The sequence below is a fragment of the Phaenicophaeus curvirostris genome, chromosome 2, assembly GCF_032191515.1.
Source record: "Phaenicophaeus curvirostris isolate KB17595 chromosome 2, BPBGC_Pcur_1.0, whole genome shotgun sequence".
Taxonomy (NCBI): Eukaryota; Metazoa; Chordata; class Aves; order Cuculiformes; family Cuculidae; genus Phaenicophaeus; species Phaenicophaeus curvirostris.
In genome coordinates this window covers 99,853,512-99,872,841 of record NC_091393.1, presented here as the reverse complement: position 1 = coordinate 99,872,841, position 19,330 = coordinate 99,853,512, and the positions used below count along the sequence as shown (strand labels likewise).

Here is a 19,330-nt window from a genome sequence, read left to right as displayed (position 1 = left end):
GAAAGTAGGACAAGAGCACAGCCCAGTGTAAATGTAATAGTCATTTTAACTCTGATGCTAATAAATTGGAGAAAAGCAGAGGTGTATGTTGAATCTGCTACATCTCAACTTTGAAGTGTATCACAGATCTCCAGCAAAACAGGAGATAAGATGATTTAATGGTCTTGAGTCCTAAAGTTACCTGAATCTGAGTCAAACTGGGTATTTCAAGACTTGTAACTGGTGTTTGACAAATCCCTTACATCCTTCTCATCAGGTTATATCTTGATTTACCTGAAATGAGACTTCAGGCTTGCAGAATACTTGAGGAAGAAAGTCTTCCCTTTCTCTCCCACACTTAGAGAAAAACTTGTTTTATGATGAACTCTACCTGCTTCTTAGACTGCATGCCAATTTTGAAGTTGTTAGCACATCCCTAGCACATCTGTCCATGAACCAAAGCAGTTTTTTAAAGATTCTTACTTCCTGTTTTCCCTGATTAAATGCTTACGTTACTGCCATGCTTAGGTCTCCTTGCAGGTTTCTTCTTTGGGAGTTGGAATTTATTATCCTTATGGGTCCCTTCCAACTCAAGATATTCTATGATTCTTTGGTATCAGTGTACATGAGACAGAGAATACCTGCCTTCATGTTCTTCTGTACTGTATAACACTAACCATTTCAAAACAATTACCATATTATTTATTTGCAGTGAGTCCTTGAGTCTTTGTTTCTCTGCATTTGTTTTGGCTTTGTAAATGCTCTGCAGTTAAGTCACAGAATATTTGCTTTCACCACAGCTTCCATGGCTTATACACTTACTTGTTTCGCTACTTTATTGTCACAATTCCTTTTTGTTTTAATGCAAAGCTTGTTTTGCATCTCCTCTGCAGCGTAAAGAGGCTCTAAGTAAAAGAAAACTCTTTTTTGGTTACTGGAATGCCAGCCTGTCCTTGTAAGGGCAATGTAAGATGTTTTTACTGTGCCTAGGAATCAGATCTGATATGGTAATATCCCCTGCACTTTCTCATACTAAAGATTCATCTGAAACCCAGTTCTGAGTGGCAGAATGTATGGAAGAGTCACACAGCAGTGAGTGATAGAGGAGAATATTTGGCCAGCTCTGTTGCAGATCCTGCTGCAATTTATTGCTGTTTGAAAGCAGGCAGAGCCCCGTCAGAGCATTCTCTGCAGGAAAGGCAATTTGAATCACAACTTTGTGTAAGGAACTGTGTGTTGGCTTCTGTGCCAAGATATGTGGTACATGGGTGTGATTTGCTCCTGGCTCTGCCTGCTTCCTGGGTCATATAATAGCTCTTTTCCTTTTTAAATACTAATACTTTCTAAATAGTGTGACCATAGAAGTTTTCTGAGTATGTGGTCCCTCTTCTGCTATGATCCCAGTTACACTCAGGACTTTGGATATACCCGTACTTTTTTTATGAAATCGTGGATGGAGCTGACTCCATTTGGAAACTCTGCATTGGAAGTAAATAAATTCAGCTGTGACTTAATTTTAGCTCCCCTGAAGTCCACTCTAGGTCTCTCTGAGGTCGATAACCCGAGTGAGATCACTGTTGAAGGGACATTCATGCAACCTAACTGCAGTGTCTAGTTGCTTGAGGCCCTGTAGATATGAGAGGCATCTCCAGGCAGTGTAAAGATGTGATAAATCCTGCTTTGAAACTGCTCACCTTTTTGCATCAGCAATACAAGGAGCTTGGTCCTAACTTAAGTGCCCTAGGTGGGTACCAGAAGTGAGCTGGAGTGTCTGCCCCTCAACCTTTCAAGACCGCTGTCTGAGAAGTGTTTCTTCCTTCCCAACATCCAAGCATTGATTTTGACCTATTTTAAAACTGAATCCTCATTGTTTTCTGGCTCTAGAACAGTATTGCTGTATGAGCACCTTATTAAAGATACTGCTCCCACCAACTGCTCCACACATTTAAGTGTATTTATCACTTCATAGTTGATAGGCTCCGGCTTAGTAGTACACTTGCCTACATGCACAAAAATAAGTATGGCTTGTTTTGCTAGAGATATGCTCACTCTTAAACGCCCCAATGAATTAGGCCTGTATTAGTCATCCAGCCTAAAAATGCTTTTGTTTTTTTCTGACAGCTGGAGAAAGCTCCAGGTAGCGTCCCGTCAATGGCTTCTGCCCCCAGTCCTGTCTGTTTTGCTATGGGACTGCTATTAAGCTATAGTTAAATGTAAATCTGGCTTTCAGGTAGCAGTAGTCACCCTGCTCTGTTACAAACTGTTCACTGTTGGTTTTTTTTATTGGGTGTCCAGCTTTATTACACAACATGAGCTTTGTGTCGGAGGGCCTTCAGAGGAGCATCTCCAGGGCAGAATGGAGGCTGGAGCTGTTAAAGTTCCCTGTCCTTTCACCATCATCAGTGTGTGCAGGAGAAACTATTCTATGTTAAGCAGAGCCCACATGTGGGCCCACATCTAAAACACTGCCATCAGCCTCTCCCTTTCTGAGCAATATGGTGGCAGTTTTTGGTTTGAAGAGTTAGGTTTAGCTTTCATAGAAGATGACCCAGATGCTATTAGTTGCTATAGTAGCAGCTGAAATGACTACCTGAAAATAGGTTTATTGTGAGGCATATTTGTATAACATTTATGAAAGAGTATGGTAGCTTGTCAAAATATCCAAAGATAATTATTAAATGATAAAAAAATATATCTTTCATGTAGCTTCTTTTCTAAATCACTGAGTGCAATATATGCTTTTAATAACAACTCTGGTGATTTAGCCTTCTTCATATTGTCTTTGGGGAACTTTCCAAAACTTTAATCTCATTATTCTTGTGAGTTTTGGGAGATAAGCAAGAGAAGAATTGTCAGATTCCCTGCTGACAAAAACAAAGATACATAGCCCATCTTCAGATTCAGTTTGTATTAAATACAGGATTTCTCTATAAACTGACGGTGTTGGTGAAACTGTCTCCACAAAATCAAAGTCTGTATCTAAGCCCTCAGAGTAATCCTACTCACTAGGTTTTTTCCATTGTTAATTTCAATACTTTTAATATATATTTTTTCTTGGTAACCAAAGATTTAAAACCATTTTATCGTGAGCTAACTCGGTGTTAGAGAAGATTTTAAAATAATAGTAGTACAGTCAAGATCATAAATGCTGCCAGTTTATTCAGGGCACTTTAGATAATAGAGTCCTAATAGTAGGGATTATTTTACATCTGTTTTTGTAGTACGCTATAGTGTCTTCAGTGGCTTTGTTACTCTGTTAAGCAACTTCATTTTTCACAACTTGGCTATATTCTTCATTTTCTATTTTATGATTATTTTCAACAGCAGTAATAGCTGATCTAGACTAGCTGAGAACCTCTAGCAAAGCTGCTGTTAATTCTTTGCAGGTCAAAGAGATTGTGGCACAGCACACTAAAGAGTGGTCTGAGATGATCAATACGCACAGTGCCGAAGAGCAAGAAATCCGTGATTTACACTTGAACCAACAGTGTGAACTACTGAAGAAACTGCTGATTAATGCTCATGAACAACAAACCCAGCAGCTAAAATTTTCACATGACAGGTGAGCAAGGCAGTTTTACCTGATAATAAGAGTTAGTTTATGTCTGATTTGTGTAATGTTTTAAGTTTTTGTGTTGATAGCTTCTGTACTGCTGTCAAGGGTACTGGGCTGTATGCATGACAGAAGTAAAAGAAGTGATCATACAAAGTTTGGGTGGATGCAGGAGTGGTATTCTTAGCTGGTTTAGGTTATCTGAACTTCATTAAAGACAGCAGATGTGATGAAATCGTGGTAGTTTGCACCAACTGTGGATGCTTAGACTTTACCTGGGAACTTCAATTTAGAGGCTGGAAACTGAGAAGCATCAAATATGAAAATATCCTTTGGAGTTGCTAGGAGTTGCAGACGCATGTATTTATAGCATTGGTAATTATAAGGAAGATCCATGAAAAGTAAGGTCATAAAAACAACAAGTAGCAGGATAAGCTACATTAGACAAATGTATTATCCTCATACAATATCCTGCAATAATCACTGGGAATGCAGAAGATATTGCATGACACTACTGTTGCTTTTGTAATTAACCATCCAGCCCATTTGAAATGAAAATAAAATTAAATACACAATGCATTCACAGTGTTAAAAATGTCAGTAAGAACAGGAATAATTTTTTATGCTATGATCTGTTTGGTAAAGCAGCCTAAAAGCATATGAATGCAAAATGTGTGTGTACATATATATATATTCATATGTAATTGCCTTCAGCATCTTTCGCATAAAAGGCATGGAGGAAAAGGAATAAATAAATCACATTTGAAGAAGGAATTGAAATGATTTTTTCAAATTCTTGAGTGAAAAAGCGGCTTATCTTTGCATCAGAGAGAACACATGCAGGGACCTGCAAGCTTTCCATCCAACAGAGAATTGTCCTAGCAAAAGGCTTTTAGTGATCTCATCTTTATGTTAATCTCCCTTAACCCATGTATTCATGCTGTCCTGCAATAAACATCCATTCAAAAGTACAGTCTGAAAATTGTTAAATTAGAATACAAATGCATCATACAAAAAATACTAGCCAGAGGAAGGTGTGGTCCTTATTACTGTATCTTCTAAATCATACCTGACTGCATCAGCTCAGAGAAATCCCATCAGTTTTAAGAGTCCTGTTTTCTGTCATGTTTGAAATTCACTAGAGTGCTTAGGAGATAATTTACTAATATATTGCCTGTTTGTGGAATAAGACTTCTTTCCTCTCATCTTTTTGAAAGTAAGTTTTTATTTTCTTTTCTGTACATATTTTCTTATTCTTGTAACTTCGCCAAAGGCTGCCATTGTTTGCATCCATTATATACAGAACAAAGATTTGGGGTTTTTTTAAGTTTTTTTCTCATAGCTTTTGTCTTTGGATTTAGAGTTTCTGTATCTCTACATTATTTTAACAGCTGTATATCGTTCATTGTAAGTGGTTCTTACATTCTTATTAATGGATCTTGGTATCCTATTAGACATCAGTTGTGGTCAGTCCATGTATTGTTCTATTTTCAGAGCTGCTGAGAACCAGACCTCAAAATCTACATCCTGATAAATACTGAGAATTTCTTCTTCCTAGCTGTCCTAAGAGTAACCACCTTCAAAGTTCTTTCTGCTTTATTCATTGCAGTTAGTGTGTTTCTGCTGATTTGGGAATTTGTATGTAACCCCCAAATGTGCAAAGTGATGGCTTTCCTGTTTAAAACAGATTTAAGATTGTCTAAATCTATGAATATTTCAGATTAATTTGGAATGTGGAGTATTGAGATGTGAATAATAATGCCCCAAAGAGACTTTACATTTAATAATTTGTAAACTTTTTCATAGAATATATTGTGTGTAGGAATATGTATGCATTTATCTGTACAGGTGTATGTAATAGCCAATAGACAACCCCAGTAAGCAGAGCAAAAAAAGGATCTACCTGAGAGCAGTGTGGGAGGTGAACCATGCTCTCAGCATGCTGTTCTTGCTGCTTCCCTCTCTGTGAGCTAAGGTAATGAGTTAGCTATCACAACAGAGGACACAGGACTAGTAGGAAAGATCAGTAATCTAAAATGATGCAGTTATCTGCTGTAGGATAGATAGTTTGTCTCCGTGTGCGGTGCAAAAAGCAATTACTGTTTGTGCTTTGAGCTCATTTAAAAACAAAGCAAAATACAGTGGGTACTACTAAAAATCTGAAGCTTATTGAATTCCAGGAGTGCCTAGCATCCCCCAAGACTGGGTTAGCTTAGAATCACAGAATCATAGAATAACCAGGTTGGAAGAGACCCACCGGATCATCGAGTCCAACCATTCCTATCAAACACTAAACCAAGCCCCTCAGCACCTCATCCACCCGTGCCTTAAACACCTCCAGGGAAGGTGAATCAACCACCTCCCTGGGCAGCCTGTTCCAGTTCCTAATGACCCTTTCTGTGAAAATGTTTTTCCTAATGTCCAGCCTAAATCTCCCCTTGACTGACTTGGGTGTAGTAAGCTTGCAGCATTTTGGAAGCTGGGGATATGAAGCTGTTATTTGCAAGCATTGTGTGCTCCAGATAATATGAGAGAGAGCAAAAAATTATGTGTAGTTTTGTTTGGATTCTTTAATAGAATAAGAGATTTCTAGTCATTTGAATAATACTGATGACATGAAATAACATGTTAATGCACTTTAATGTCATCTAATTATTCCAGAATTACATGCTTGAAGTTAAGTATCCATTTAAAAGACGTGTTTGTATAAATTTTTGAGTTGTAATCAATATCAGTATGATATAGTAGGGAATCAGTTATATCTTGCAATCCACATGGCATGTTTTTTTCAGAACACTTTCTTTCTTTACCATACTGGCTTTTCTCCTTCTTCTAGTTAACTTTGGATACAGGCATCACCACCACTTGTGAGTGAGTGATGAGGGAGTTATGCTACTGGTAGCATAATGCTGCCAGCCAGGGCAGCACAGGCTGAACTTGAGACTCAGTGTGAAGCCCCAAGATTGAGCAGCGAATTGATACTAGAACTTGGGCCCAATCCCTGAGAAACGCTATTTTAGACACAAGGAGTATTCCCTACAAGTGCTTCTTAGTGATTTTAAAAAAGAAGATAAGGTTTTTCATTTCTTCTATTAATAATACTCTTAATTTCTTGCAAGCAGTGAAAACCCAACAACAGTTCAACTCAGAGCTAGATTGTAGTTTGCAGAATAGAGAAACAATTGCATATAGATGTGATGGCTCTTTCAGCCATATCCATGGCCAAAACCTCATTTTGAAATCAGAAGTGATGCACAGTAGTCCTCTAATCCTCTTAACTTCTTTCATTCTAAAATCATATCTGATGCAAATAGGCTAAATCAATTTGAACATCTACACTTAACTTTTTCCTATCCTCGAGTGCAATAATAAAAACAAATTATTTCAGTACTGCTCTTAACATACTGTGTTTGAAAATTACTTGAAATTCAGTGTAGAAAATAAAAGCTTTTGTTTGGAGAAGTAACTGTTGGAATGGAATGTGCTCTCAACACAACATTTTATAGAACCTCGTCTAATTTTTGCTGTGATAGCACTCCTTTTAAATCTGTATTCGGGAAATGTTTCACCTTAAGAACTCTTGGAGGAAAAAAAAAGAAGCACTGCATTTCTTTAATAAAAATTTTAAACTGTGGAAAATGTAACTCATGGAATAAAGTTTCCTTGTGATACTTAATGATTAATGTCTTTTAGAGATGAAAGCAAGCTAAAAAATATGCAGTGACAACATTTCATTAAATTAAGCAATGTTATGTGCCACATCACTTCTTTTCTGTGCATACAAAATACTTAGAATTTTGGGTTAATAAGTACAGTCATTGTTTAGCGCTCTACTTAGGATCATGTCTGGAAAAAGAGACTAAGGCACTGTGTTGGCTTGTGATGGGTAGCTTTTAGATGTTATGCCCTACTGAGGACTTTACAATCCGTTATTCGCTGCCTAATTTCCATATATAATTCCTGTTTAAATAAGCACTTAAAAACAGGAGCTGCAAGTGCTCAAGTGCTAAGCAAGCAGAAAGCAAGAGTTAGCCTTCAGGGTTGGCCTTTTTGGAGCTTGGCTGGCTTACCTAGAGTGATGACAAGCCTTTTGCTCACTCACAGTTCTTAAGCCATTTCTGAAAGACAGCATCTGTTGCTGTTACTTCCAACAAAGAAGCACAATCTCTTTTTCTTTTTATAAATGACAGGATATTTATTTACTTATTTTCTGGTGTTCTACTGCACTGAATGAGACACTAAATATATTTTCCACCACACCACTCAGGACTGCCACCCTCCAGTTAAAGCTATCTTGTTTCACACAAAAGGCTACAAAGTTCACAGGGGCAGAAGGAGAAATCAAACACTAGTCCAACCATGGTCTAATACACAGGCTCTTTTCAGGTGTAAAGTGGAAGTCCTAAAAGGAAGTCTGTCAGCTAATTCATATTGCAGTCATGTTCTGAGTGCAGGATCTGTGATTTTTTTCTTAGGCAGTTTTAAAAGACAATTTCCATTTGCTAAATGGCTGATAGTAGCTTATACTCTGACAACTCTTACGGAGTAGGGAGAAAAGAGAGTATTTTGTACCCTTTTACAACATTTAAAGTGTAGAAATGTTTTAAACTAATCCTTCCAATTATATTCCTTGGAACAAATGGAGATTTCTTAGTGCTTGCTGAAATTGTATAAAGTCTACCCAAAGGAAGGTAATTTTCATGTGGTTTGTTCTTTCCTCTTCCCTAATGCTTCAAGGCCAAAATTGACCACAGTATAGAGTAATATCAGGAAACCAACCTCAACAACAGTTGCATCTTAGGCATTAATGACTTTGTTTGGTTTTGCCTAGGGAGAGCAAGGAAATGCGTGCCAACCAGGCTAAAATATCTATGGAGAACAGCAAAGCCATAAGCCAAGACAAATCTATTAAAAATAAAGCTGAAAGAGAAAGGTAAGTATGAGATCTCCCTTCTTGAGAAGGGAGGAATGCTGTCAAAGGCTGACAAGTGAACTTATGGATCAATTCTATTAAAACTGTGCTTTTAAGTATGGAAACTATGTCTAATGATTGTGCTGAATGTATTTTACATGATTGTTTTAGGGAAAATGTTGCTTTTCTCATATTTACTCTTTTAATAAATATTGTGCCCTAATCTAGGAAATAAAGGAGATTCTTTATGATCATCAGCTGTAACTGACTGGTGTAGATCTAATCACACTATTAGACTGAAACACATCAATAAGACTTAATGATTTTACTTAAAATGCATTATACTTTTTTGCTGTTGCTTTATGAATGAAATGAGGACTACACTGAAAAGGGAGTCTGAGGTTTAGTTCTAGTTGGAGTTAGAATTTCTAACTGGAAAGTCAGCCTCACTAAAACCACAGGAGGTGGTGCCAGTGGAAGGCTTTCTTCATCATCTGCTGATAACATGGAGGAGAGATGGAACAGAAAGAAGGACTGCTAAAAGTGATGATACTCATCAGCAGAGAGGGTGGTGGAAGATAGGAGTGAAGAAGCAGGAGATGGTACGCCACAACAGCACGCATTGCTTCTCCACTCCTGAACTGAACCTCATCTCTCTTCATTGTTATGTGCTGGCATTGGAGACCTCGCCAGCATCCAGTCTCAGCAAACCAAGGGCACTTCTGCACTTGCAAAAGTGGGTTTTTCATAGCACACTTGGGGATGACAGCCTTAATTTACTTAAGAGACTAGAGAGGCACTTGCCAGTACCAGTTACTGAGACTTTTTGGAGGATTGTTCTGGATTATAGCTATTTGAAGTTTCTTCTATTTATCCTAAGCTTCCAAATAAATAGATAAAAGCTGAGTCTACATGATGGTGTCTCATAAGCCTTCAGGGTTTCCCCTTCACTTTGGACTTGCCATCTGGCTCATTCTTTCTTCTTTTACATTTCCTTCTTGGCACTGGGCTATTTTGGTCAAAAGACTTGAACTTGCTCCCACTGAACTAAGTCCCTGGAGTGTTACAGACTTCCAGCTCATCGGCAAGATGAGTTGTTGTAGCCCTTGATAACTGTGCGCTTAGTAAATGCAAGACTTCTACTAATGACTCTTGAGATAAATCTGTTCCCAGATTTGAAAGCAGTCTGAAGGCAGTTTTGGTTTTCAGGCTTTTCAATTAGTCTGGTTCAACTACTTGAACTATTTTTGGTACATTTCATGATGGAAATTTTTAGGAAGAGGTACTTTGCAATTAGGTATTTTGTGTAAATATTAACTATATACTTGTCTTTTTGCTTAAATAACAACAAAGGAACTTATAGCATTGCTAAGCTGCAACTTCACATATGGTCATCAGATGGTTTTTCCATTAGCACTGTTAAGAGCTGCAACACTGTTAGAAATACCAAAATAAATGGAAAGCAGAGTGCAGTAAGTGATACACAAATGCATTAAACATTTTTTTAAGTTCTTTCCACCTCTTTTGAGTAAAGGAAAAAGCAAACTTCATTCACAACTGTCTTGGTCTTTTTCTTTTTTTTTCAAGTCTTCAATTGTAATGTCAATGTACTTGGAAGCCTTTAAGTGTACAGGTACATAGCCAGAGAGGTGCACCGTTGCCACTTGGTGCAGATGATAAGAAACCAAAATATACCTTATGACTTTGTGATTCTCTCTGTTGTATCTTTTGGATTCCTTTTTTCCAATGAATCTTCATGGACAACATTTGCATTTTTTAGGCGAGTCAGAGAACTGAACAGCAGCAACACAAAAAAGTTCCTGGAAGAGAGAAAAAGGGTAACTATGACCTTGACAAAGTTGCTGGGCACAATTTCTGGAGATTTATTTTTATTTCTCTGCGTTGAGAATCCAGCTCTAGTAAACAAATATGTTTGTCCTTGCTTTGTTCTACATACTTGTAGTGTAAAAGACCTGATATCTATGTAAGAGGAAGCTATTTTAAATTAATAAAATTCCTATTCATTGTTGTGTATTTGCTACTTCTATGTAATATATATGTAATATGTATAATATAAAGATATTATTATATTAATAGAATTTCTTAAGATTGAATTTTATAATAGGCCTCCTGTGATGTTTTGTGCCATCCCAGTGGGGCAACACGGTGTATATGTGTATATATTTCAAGTAAGTTTTACTTTACTCATTAATAATAGCTTTACATTCTCCCCCTGTTGTTTTCTTTTGCTTCCAGCTGGCAATGAAGCAGTCGAAGGAAATGGATCAGTTGAAAAAAGTTCAACTTGAGCATTTAGAAGTCCTGGAGAAGCAGAATGAGCAGGTATCTTATTCTAAAGGCTTAAAAGAAAAGCAAGCTAGTGAAAACAGTAACCAGAACCAAGCTGAGTAGAGTGCTTCTGAATGTAAGTCATTACTGAACTTGCGAAAATGACCGTTTGTGGTCACTCGCTTAGCTGGGGAGTTAAAATGAAGAGGTGAGGTGACTTAATGATACAGAACCAGATTTGTTTCAAACAAGCATGTGAAAGCTATACTGCTTAGCCAGAGTCTGTCCTTTCAGCTGTTCAGCCACATTGATAGTCATTAGCTGGATATGACAGTCATAAAAGGCCCAGCATATCCATATTTTCATTTTTTACTCCCCGGAAGTACCTAAAGCACATGTTTCCTTAATTTTGGAACATGTATTTCTAGTGCTGGTTGGAAAATAGAGGTGAAACATGCACAGAACATCTCTGAACTCTAAGAGGCATTTGGTTTGAACTGAATTCCAGAGCTTTATAGTAGCATGGGGAGTTTTATCTGTACTAGTACACCCTTTCCTAATTAAAATACTGTTTCTGCTACTTTATGAGCTTTTTTTTTTTTTTTTTTTTTTGTAATTGAAAAGCTACTTGGCAAGGAAAGGAAAATACTAATCTTATTTCTGGTTAAAGCAACGCTATGTTCTGAACAGTTCCCTTAGTTGAGCCAGCAGAGCATTACATGGACTTGCAGTACTGCACTTACAGAAATGTAAACTGCAAGGGGAATGAATATATGCAGCAGTTCAGTGAGATGAGAGGAGGGGGGTGCATTTAATACCCATTACTTTCAAGGGTTAGGTACTTACTTCTTTGTTCAGAACTTGAGCTGTCTGGCAGACATCACAGTCTGAATTAAAGCCATCTTGCAGAGTGGGAGGGAAGAGAAGAGTACATGCAAATCAAGTATTTCCACTGTCAGGAGAGAGTTCTACAGCCCCAAAAGCAGCAACCTGGGTAACTCCTAGGGAGGTGATAGCACATAGGATTGCAGGCAGCTGCTACCACTGAGCCCCAGCCACCATGGCTCCGTCTTCTGATCACTCCTCCTCCCCCCTTCTGGACAACAACCAAAATTACTAGACTGTTCCCTCACAGGATTTCTGTAGATGCTCTCTGTAACACCCAGCATGAATGGATCTGTCAAGTCAGTCTGCTCCTTAGCAATATCTGCACATAATCAACAGAAAAGGGGAAGCAGGCACCTGGGGAAAGCAGCTAGGCTGCAGCGGATCTGTAGTGTCACTGCAGAAAGCGTGGCAGAGAACTCCCTGTAACTGTGCTGGTTGACGAAAAATGATGGGCTTGATCCAGAAGCAGGAGTTGTCACTGGTTTCTTTCTATTGGCTCTGGATCCATTTTTTAAAAACATAAGGACAAGAGGGAGTAATTATAGTTGTGCTTTTAACCACCATGTGATAAACACCGTATGTATAAGGGAGGGAGGTTGCTGAGAAGTAAGTTTAAGTCATTAAAGGAGTCACCACTTTCAGCAATTAGGTACTTCCTGCACCTGGGGTTACAGTTTCTGCTGCTGAGAGATAGTAACAGCCTACAAGAGTTTATTCATACGCTTTCAGTACAGAGATGAAGCCAGCTTGAACCATCAATGATTAAATGGAGTAAGATCATTCACATGTGGTTATCACTTTTGTGTGGGCATGTGGTGGCCTCCATCACACAGGCAGCCCTTAATAGTTTTTTAACTCACTGTAATTTGGTCCATCAGAGCATTTATTGTCACACCTGCTGTTTCGACCACTTCCTGTTAGCTCCAAAAGTGCATCAGTGCAAACCCCACACTGGGTCTGGTTTTGTTGTTATACACGTTGGTGTATGAAAGCTAGCTGGATCAAGACAAAGGTGGTATTTGCTTAATGAAAATTTCAAAGTGTGATGTTTGGGTTTTTCCTGATCAAACAAGAGAAGAAATTTTTCTTACAAATAAACAGTGTAGGGAAGAATTATGGGTGGAAACAGCCTTCAGTACAAATTGTTATGAATTTAAATTTGTTTTGCTTTATGTATGTTTTTCTTGCATTAATTTTTCAATCTTGCTTTAGTTTTCATTCATTTAATTTGCTTCTTGTTGTATTACTCAATTTTGACATTATTATTTTTGTACAAACAGCTTTTGAAATCCTGTCATGCAGTGTCTCAAACACAAGGTAGGACGGATGTATAATAAGCAAACTATTACTTCAGTGTGCTTTCCTTCTAAATTAGATCATTATGGTTGGAGTCCTCCCTGTAAATGCAACCACTGGGAAGTACCATTGACGTAGTGAACACAGTGTTAATCTTGTTTGCACATAGATATTTGAGCCTGACATAATAGTATTTTGTGCTTTAGCATCCCAGATTCAGATGCGTATGAGCAGTGATGTGCATAGGAAATATTTAGAGATTAACTTGTATTGTACATTACCTGTCATTATTCAAAGATACGCTTAGAGTTCCGAACTGTGTCTGTGAGAAGTGCCTATTGATCTAAGAACGCTACTTCAGTGTTAACATACATATGAGTAACTGCTAATGCTGATAGGGAGACAAAGAATATCCACATATATTAATATGGTAATAAGAAAAGTAATTCCACACTAAGAATAGCAAAACATAGAATAGATGGCTAGAAATACTTTTTGAGTGCCTCGAGAAGAAAGGCTGCCAACACTTTAAAATCCAATACATTGCAAAGTATGGCAATTGTAATTTTAGAGGTCTTTTCCAACCTTAATGATTGTATGATTCTTTACTTGCCACATTGCTGTGCTGCTGTGGCTTCCTAAATAATCGTTACTTACACAAAAATCTCTATTGACCCTTGTCTTATCAAAGGAAATGGCTGTATTAGGTTTGAACATCCAGTTATGCAGGATTGCCTGATCTAAATTATTTTCTTGAATTGATAACATACTTGTATCTTACACCACTGAGTCTGACAGCACGTGCTTTAACAACATTTATTTATAGGCATATAATGAGCGAAAAAGTATCCATTAAGCTGGGGTGGGGGGAAACCCTATGGTTCTTAACCTGTCTGACATCTCACTAGAGAGCAAGCATCTTAAAAGCAGAGTCCATTAGCTGCCACTCGTTTCATGAATTCACTGTGGCCTCAGCACTGCCTTCTGGAAGGCTCGTCTTCAAGTGTTGTGCTTGTGTGTTCATGTCAGAATGCACTGTCTGAACAAGCCTCAGACTAGCAAAAACAGGCATCCTGGTCTTATACTGAAGCATTCTTTGAAAGCAGGTTATCTCTAAAATAATTCTTTACGCTATACATTGGCATGCAGACTATCTAGAGGATAGTATGTGCCTGTAGTTAAGTCATTAGCTTAAAACGTGAAAGGTGTGAGTCACTGAGAAACAACCATGGCATTTTGGTTTATTTCGAATTTCATTTCACACACAGGCAAAATCTAGCCAACATTTCAGAAAAGGTTCATATTGATTTATTTATTATGTTTCCATATTTTCATGTTAAAATTATTTCCTCATTACTTTCAAGCTTTTAACTCATTTAAATGGAGAGCGTTGATTAATTTTTAATCATATTTATGACAATTGCTTTGCTATTATCATAATTACTTTTTCCCCAAGATGATGATTATGAAAGTACAGGGCTAGATTTTTCAAGAAAGCAAGTATATCACATCTACACAAACCCACGTTTACCTTGCAAAATGAATAGCTGTGCATCTCATTACTTCAGATCTACAACTGCCCATTTTCGCATATGCAAATACGTGTTTGCACAACCAAAATAGGTGACTCCTTAAGTAGGAGCTTGTATAGCAAAATTCCCTGTCTAAGCAACATTTACAACTTTTGGGAGAACATAGTTCATGTAAATCAAGTCCAGTAGCCATTATTCCCTGCATGAAAGATACAGAGCGGTTACACCAGAGAAAATATTAGCTTAGTTTGCCTCTTCCTAAACCTGTCCTAGTCCTTGAAAGCTTGATTGTAAACATAGATGGGTTAGCTTGCCCTGTGGGTCAACTTTGGGTTATGGGTTTAAATAACTTCCCAGATTGAGGGCCCTCAGAGAAAATGAAGATACGCTGACTCCCAGTTCCTTTAAAATGCAGAGTTTCAAACCAAATTGCAGCTTCTAATGTGAGCTGCAGGAGGAGTAAGCGTGCGTGCGTGCTCATCTGTGAGAGAGAGTGAAATAAAAGGAGGGAGAGGAAGGGAATTAGAAAAGCTTGCTCTTAGCAGGGGATTCCCAGGCCAGTTACCATTTATATACAATGCTTTAGCTTTGCTTGCAAAGCCTGAGGCATTCACAGTGAGATCTGGCATACATTCATTGTTGTATTTTGCACAACGCATTTGGATACAGTTTCAGGTGGATTCAGTTTGTGTAATCTTGTGGAGCATATAGTCTAATCCTGAGGTGAAAAACACCATGTCTGTAACCGTAAGGATCTCCAGGCCAGACAGAAATTATTTAAAAAAACTTATTATTTAAAAAATCTTGCCTACAGCAAGGAAGATGGATTTCTGTCATTCATTGTCTTTATGAAAGAAACAAGTCCAGATTGCAGAGGAAGTCTCTAAACATTTCAGGAATTAACACATTGCAGTACTCGCACAACAGCAATGAAGCATACATTACCAAAGACATTGCCTATCAGGAGAAGCAGTCAAATCGACATCTGCTCACTTTTGTTCTCTGAAACTGGAGCTTCTGCATTTTACCGTATACTTCTTCAGAAAGTCAACCCACGAGTCTTGGCATAGAATCAAAAATACTCGCCAAGAATTTGTAGACATAAAAATGAACATCTGATTTTGAAAACAGAATTAAATTTGGGAGGGGGCAGACATAATGTTATTACATATATCTTTACTGTGTTTTGCCTGTATTTCACTCAGACACTATGATATAGAACACATGCTTCATTTTGAACAAAAGGTCTAATGCAGTGTTTCATGCGGTTGTTTTGAATTGCAGGCAAAGGAGATGCAGCAGATGGTGAAGCTGGAAGCAGAGATGGATCGCAGGCCAGCAACAGTGGTCTAAAGCCTCAACAAGCAAATTGAAGTTGGAGAACACAGCATCCTTAAAATAAGAGCAAAATTCAAAATAATTTTGCTAAGGTTGAAAAGTGGGCTTTTTTCTTTTTTTTTGTTTTGTTGTGGTTTTTTTTTTAATATAGAAAGTGTAGCTACAGACCACCAAGTCTTAAGGTTTGCATTATTTCTTTTTTAACACTGGGCACTGAATTTCTTTTGTTGGATTTCCATAAGAATTTCCTTTGTTCAGAAAAACACTAATCGGAAGAGGAAGACGGTCTTTTAAAGGCAGTCCTGTATTCCTTTCTGTATCTCAACAGGCAGCTTGCCTGCATCAGAATTCCACAATCAGAGCCTTGAAACCCAACAGAGATTTTTAACATCATCTCGAATGGCAACAAAGCTGTACTGAAGTCATGTTATTTACCATTTGTGTTCTCATGTGTGATACGTTGCATAAAAACCCCCATGCTGCCAGATCCTGACAAGCAACAATTCGTCAGATGCTCAGCACCTGGTGTCATCGAGCCCACTGAACTGGATCTTCTGCTAAGTCATCGTAATAATCAGTATAGTAAGGAATTGAGTTTGGGCAATTTTGAATTATATTTCAAACTACTTTTCAGGCAGCAGACAGTAGGCAGTTGAAATTTTAACTACATAAGTTCAAAAGTACAGTATGTACAAAGTCATCAGCCAAATTCATCAACTGTAACAGTAACTTGACAGGATATTTCTGCAGTCCAGTGATGTCATTCACAAGTGCCATATCGATTCTTACCATGTCTGAAAGAAGATGATATTCTGTAAAAGTTACTGCAATGGTTAGCATGAGGGAAATACAGTGTATTTGTGCCAAAAATTGATCAGTGCTCTAAGGAATTCCGTATTAGGCACTTTAAGAAAAGTTTACATCCTACATTGCTTGTATAGAAATTGCATTTTGATCCTGTTGCTGCAGATTCCAGATACAGTTCATTGTAACTTAAAGATTGTTTAAATGGCTTTTGGCAAAAAGTTTGTAACTGTGAAAATGTAAAAAGTATTTATACACTTCAGAATCACAACATTGTAGAAAATCACATACATGTTGCCACATGATAAACTTAGTAAACAGAAATGCTAAGAGTATGTTTGCATGTGATACAAATGCTACTAAGACTGCAATGCCTCCTGTATGACCGCAGTCATTTTACTAGCTGGTAAATACTGAATAAATGTATGGCACAGAATATTGTTTGATTAATTACAAAGACTTTTAGCATAACAAGGTCTCTCTCTGTATGTGTGTATATTAATTACGTGGGCATTCTTGATACTTGTAGTAAAAGAAAAGTACATAACTAATTTAATTTTACACAGAAGTATTTATGCAGATTTTCAGAATTTCATATCAGGAATAACCTTTTTATGTCCATTAGATATAAAAGCAATTTGCTAATGTGTTAATTTGCATGTTTCCAGAGCTTGCTGTAGTTATATTGCAAAACAATGCATGTAAGCATTCTGCTTGGAATTCGTCCATGCTGCCAGTTCAACAATGACTGCATGGAAAAACGGTAGTTTAGAACAAATCAGATTCCTGATTTCAATGTACTAAGCACCAATTACTTTGTTGTATATGCTTGTACAAACAAATTCTACATATTCCTATAAACAAAATAAATGAAAAGAGATAATTATGTTATTGTCAGTCCTGAGATGAAACTTTCAACTTCTCTAATAAAAACCTTAAAAATTCAAAACCTTTAGTTTTGACTGTAGTGAATTGTAGGGTGGTGGTATTACTACTTACAAGTTCTTAGTAAGTTTTATTTCCTTTAAAAACAGTGCGTAGTGTAAATATATTTCTGTCACAGCTTGTTTATTTGAAGGAGTCATTTCTTTTAAGCGATAGAAAGTTGTGCAGCATGGATCCTTGCAGAACTACCCAAGTACAGCGTAGCAGCACTACCTTGAGAATGCAACTGAGATAGAGGTCAGTGAAGTCTTTAGGTGTTTAAAGCAGGATTTAAACAAACATGTGATGCCTATTCGGAATTCCTGTTCTGATGCCACTTAGCCTAATGAGGCACCTACTGCTCCTTGTGATCTATCATGTTTTAAAGACAAGTTGTGTACGGGAGCTGCTCTCCAAGCTTGGCTTGAGTGCTGGAGTGAGCTGGGAGCAGCAGTGTTTTCAGAGTATGCTGGACAGGATCTAGCATCTCAAACAAGGTAGTGGTTTTATTTATTTGCTTATTTACTTCAATTACGTACGTGCTTTCTAAGACAGCTGCTGGATATAATCCTGTGAGCTGGAATTTTATACTGTTGCCTAATGCAGCAGTTTCTTATCTGTAAGGAGAAGTAAATGACAGACAAGATACGGGGGGAAGGGGATGGTGAAACATTGAATGTTACTAGTTTTCTTAGGCTCACTTACATCCTGGCTGGAAATGACTGTCCTACCTGTTTAAAGAAATAACTGGAAATGGAGAACTTGGGTTCAGCTCACATCCCTCTCAGAGGAAAATCAAACCTGCCTGTCTTAATTCCTTGGTGAGTATCTTATGCACCAGGGCAAACGATGGATTTGGAAGACAAGAAAATACTGTCCACAGCCTCCTTGCCGAGTCTGCTCACTGCTCTGACAGGAGAGAGACATTTATCAAGTCAGAGGGAAAATGTTCTACGAAACTGTGGAGCTGGGTAGCATCAGCTTTCATAGTTAGCCCCTGGAACTGTTACATATTTCATCCGTTGACAATTTAGCATAAAATGCAGGCAGTAATTTGAAATTAAGCGATGAATTTTGTCAGCTAAGTATTTTGAAATACGGTTTAAGTAGTATTTGATTCAAAAAATACTTGAAGTTTGGCCGCTAATGTAATGAGGTGAGAATTTCCATTGAGATTAAATAGGCTAATCAATTTGAACACTGATACTGAGTTAAAGCAGTTTAAAATGTCACTCTCTGCCAGGGTGATGGATTCCGCTTCACTGAAATTTCATGGAGGGAAGCAGCACTCTCCCTCTCTAAATCTCTTCAAATAAATTCAGTGCAGCTGAGATGGGGAGGGTCATGGCACTCTGGCCTCACAGGCAGCCTGCTGCTCTTTCACTCATAGTCATTTGGGGGTTCATCATTAACTTGACTGTTTCCAAGTGGGGGGTCTCTTTAACCTCCACCCCACTCGAGTGCAGTCAGACTGTTGCCAGAGACCCAAATACTCTTGGGGGGCTGATTTCCTTGCAGATTCCACATGCTGTTGCCCATGGGCTGCCTATAAAACTGGCTGCCAGTGGCAGACGCATCCCAGAGCTACTTGGCTCTAAACCCCCACTCCCAGGGATGTACCCAGAGTGGTCCCAGCACAGCAGCCCCGCCGTCACTGGACTGTGTGCTCCCTGCAAGTTCACTGGTAAGAGTTATTGCTGTCTGGAAGTTGAGAGGCAGCGGTGGGGGGAATCCAGCCTTCAGAAATACTCAGGCAGTCCCCACACCTTGGGGGAAGGGTGCATTACACAGCCAACTCCAGGTGATCCAACCTGC

General features: G+C 38.2%; 1 protein-coding gene across 7 annotated transcripts in view; it reads left to right on the top strand.

Moving 5' to 3' along the window:
• PLCB4 (phospholipase C beta 4) overlaps positions 1-17,509 on the top strand; it is a 201,430-nt gene extending 183,921 nt beyond the window's left edge. For 5 of the 7 annotated variants that reach the window (XM_069850177.1, XM_069850174.1, XM_069850175.1 and 2 more), the window contains 6 exons: positions 3,366-3,541; positions 8,364-8,465; positions 10,225-10,282; positions 10,701-10,787; positions 12,902-12,938; positions 15,734-17,509. In XM_069850177.1, the coding sequence (XP_069706278.1) occupies positions 3,366-3,541; positions 8,364-8,465; positions 10,225-10,282; positions 10,701-10,787; positions 12,902-12,938; positions 15,734-15,822 (549 nt within the window). In that variant the 3' untranslated portion in view covers positions 15,823-17,509. The remainder of the gene's footprint in view (positions 1-3,365; positions 3,542-8,363; positions 8,466-10,224; positions 10,283-10,700; positions 10,788-12,901; positions 12,939-15,733) is intronic. The other 2 variants (XM_069850180.1, XM_069850178.1) reach the window with 1 other exon arrangement.
• Positions 17,510-19,330: the final 1,821 nt, after the last annotated feature.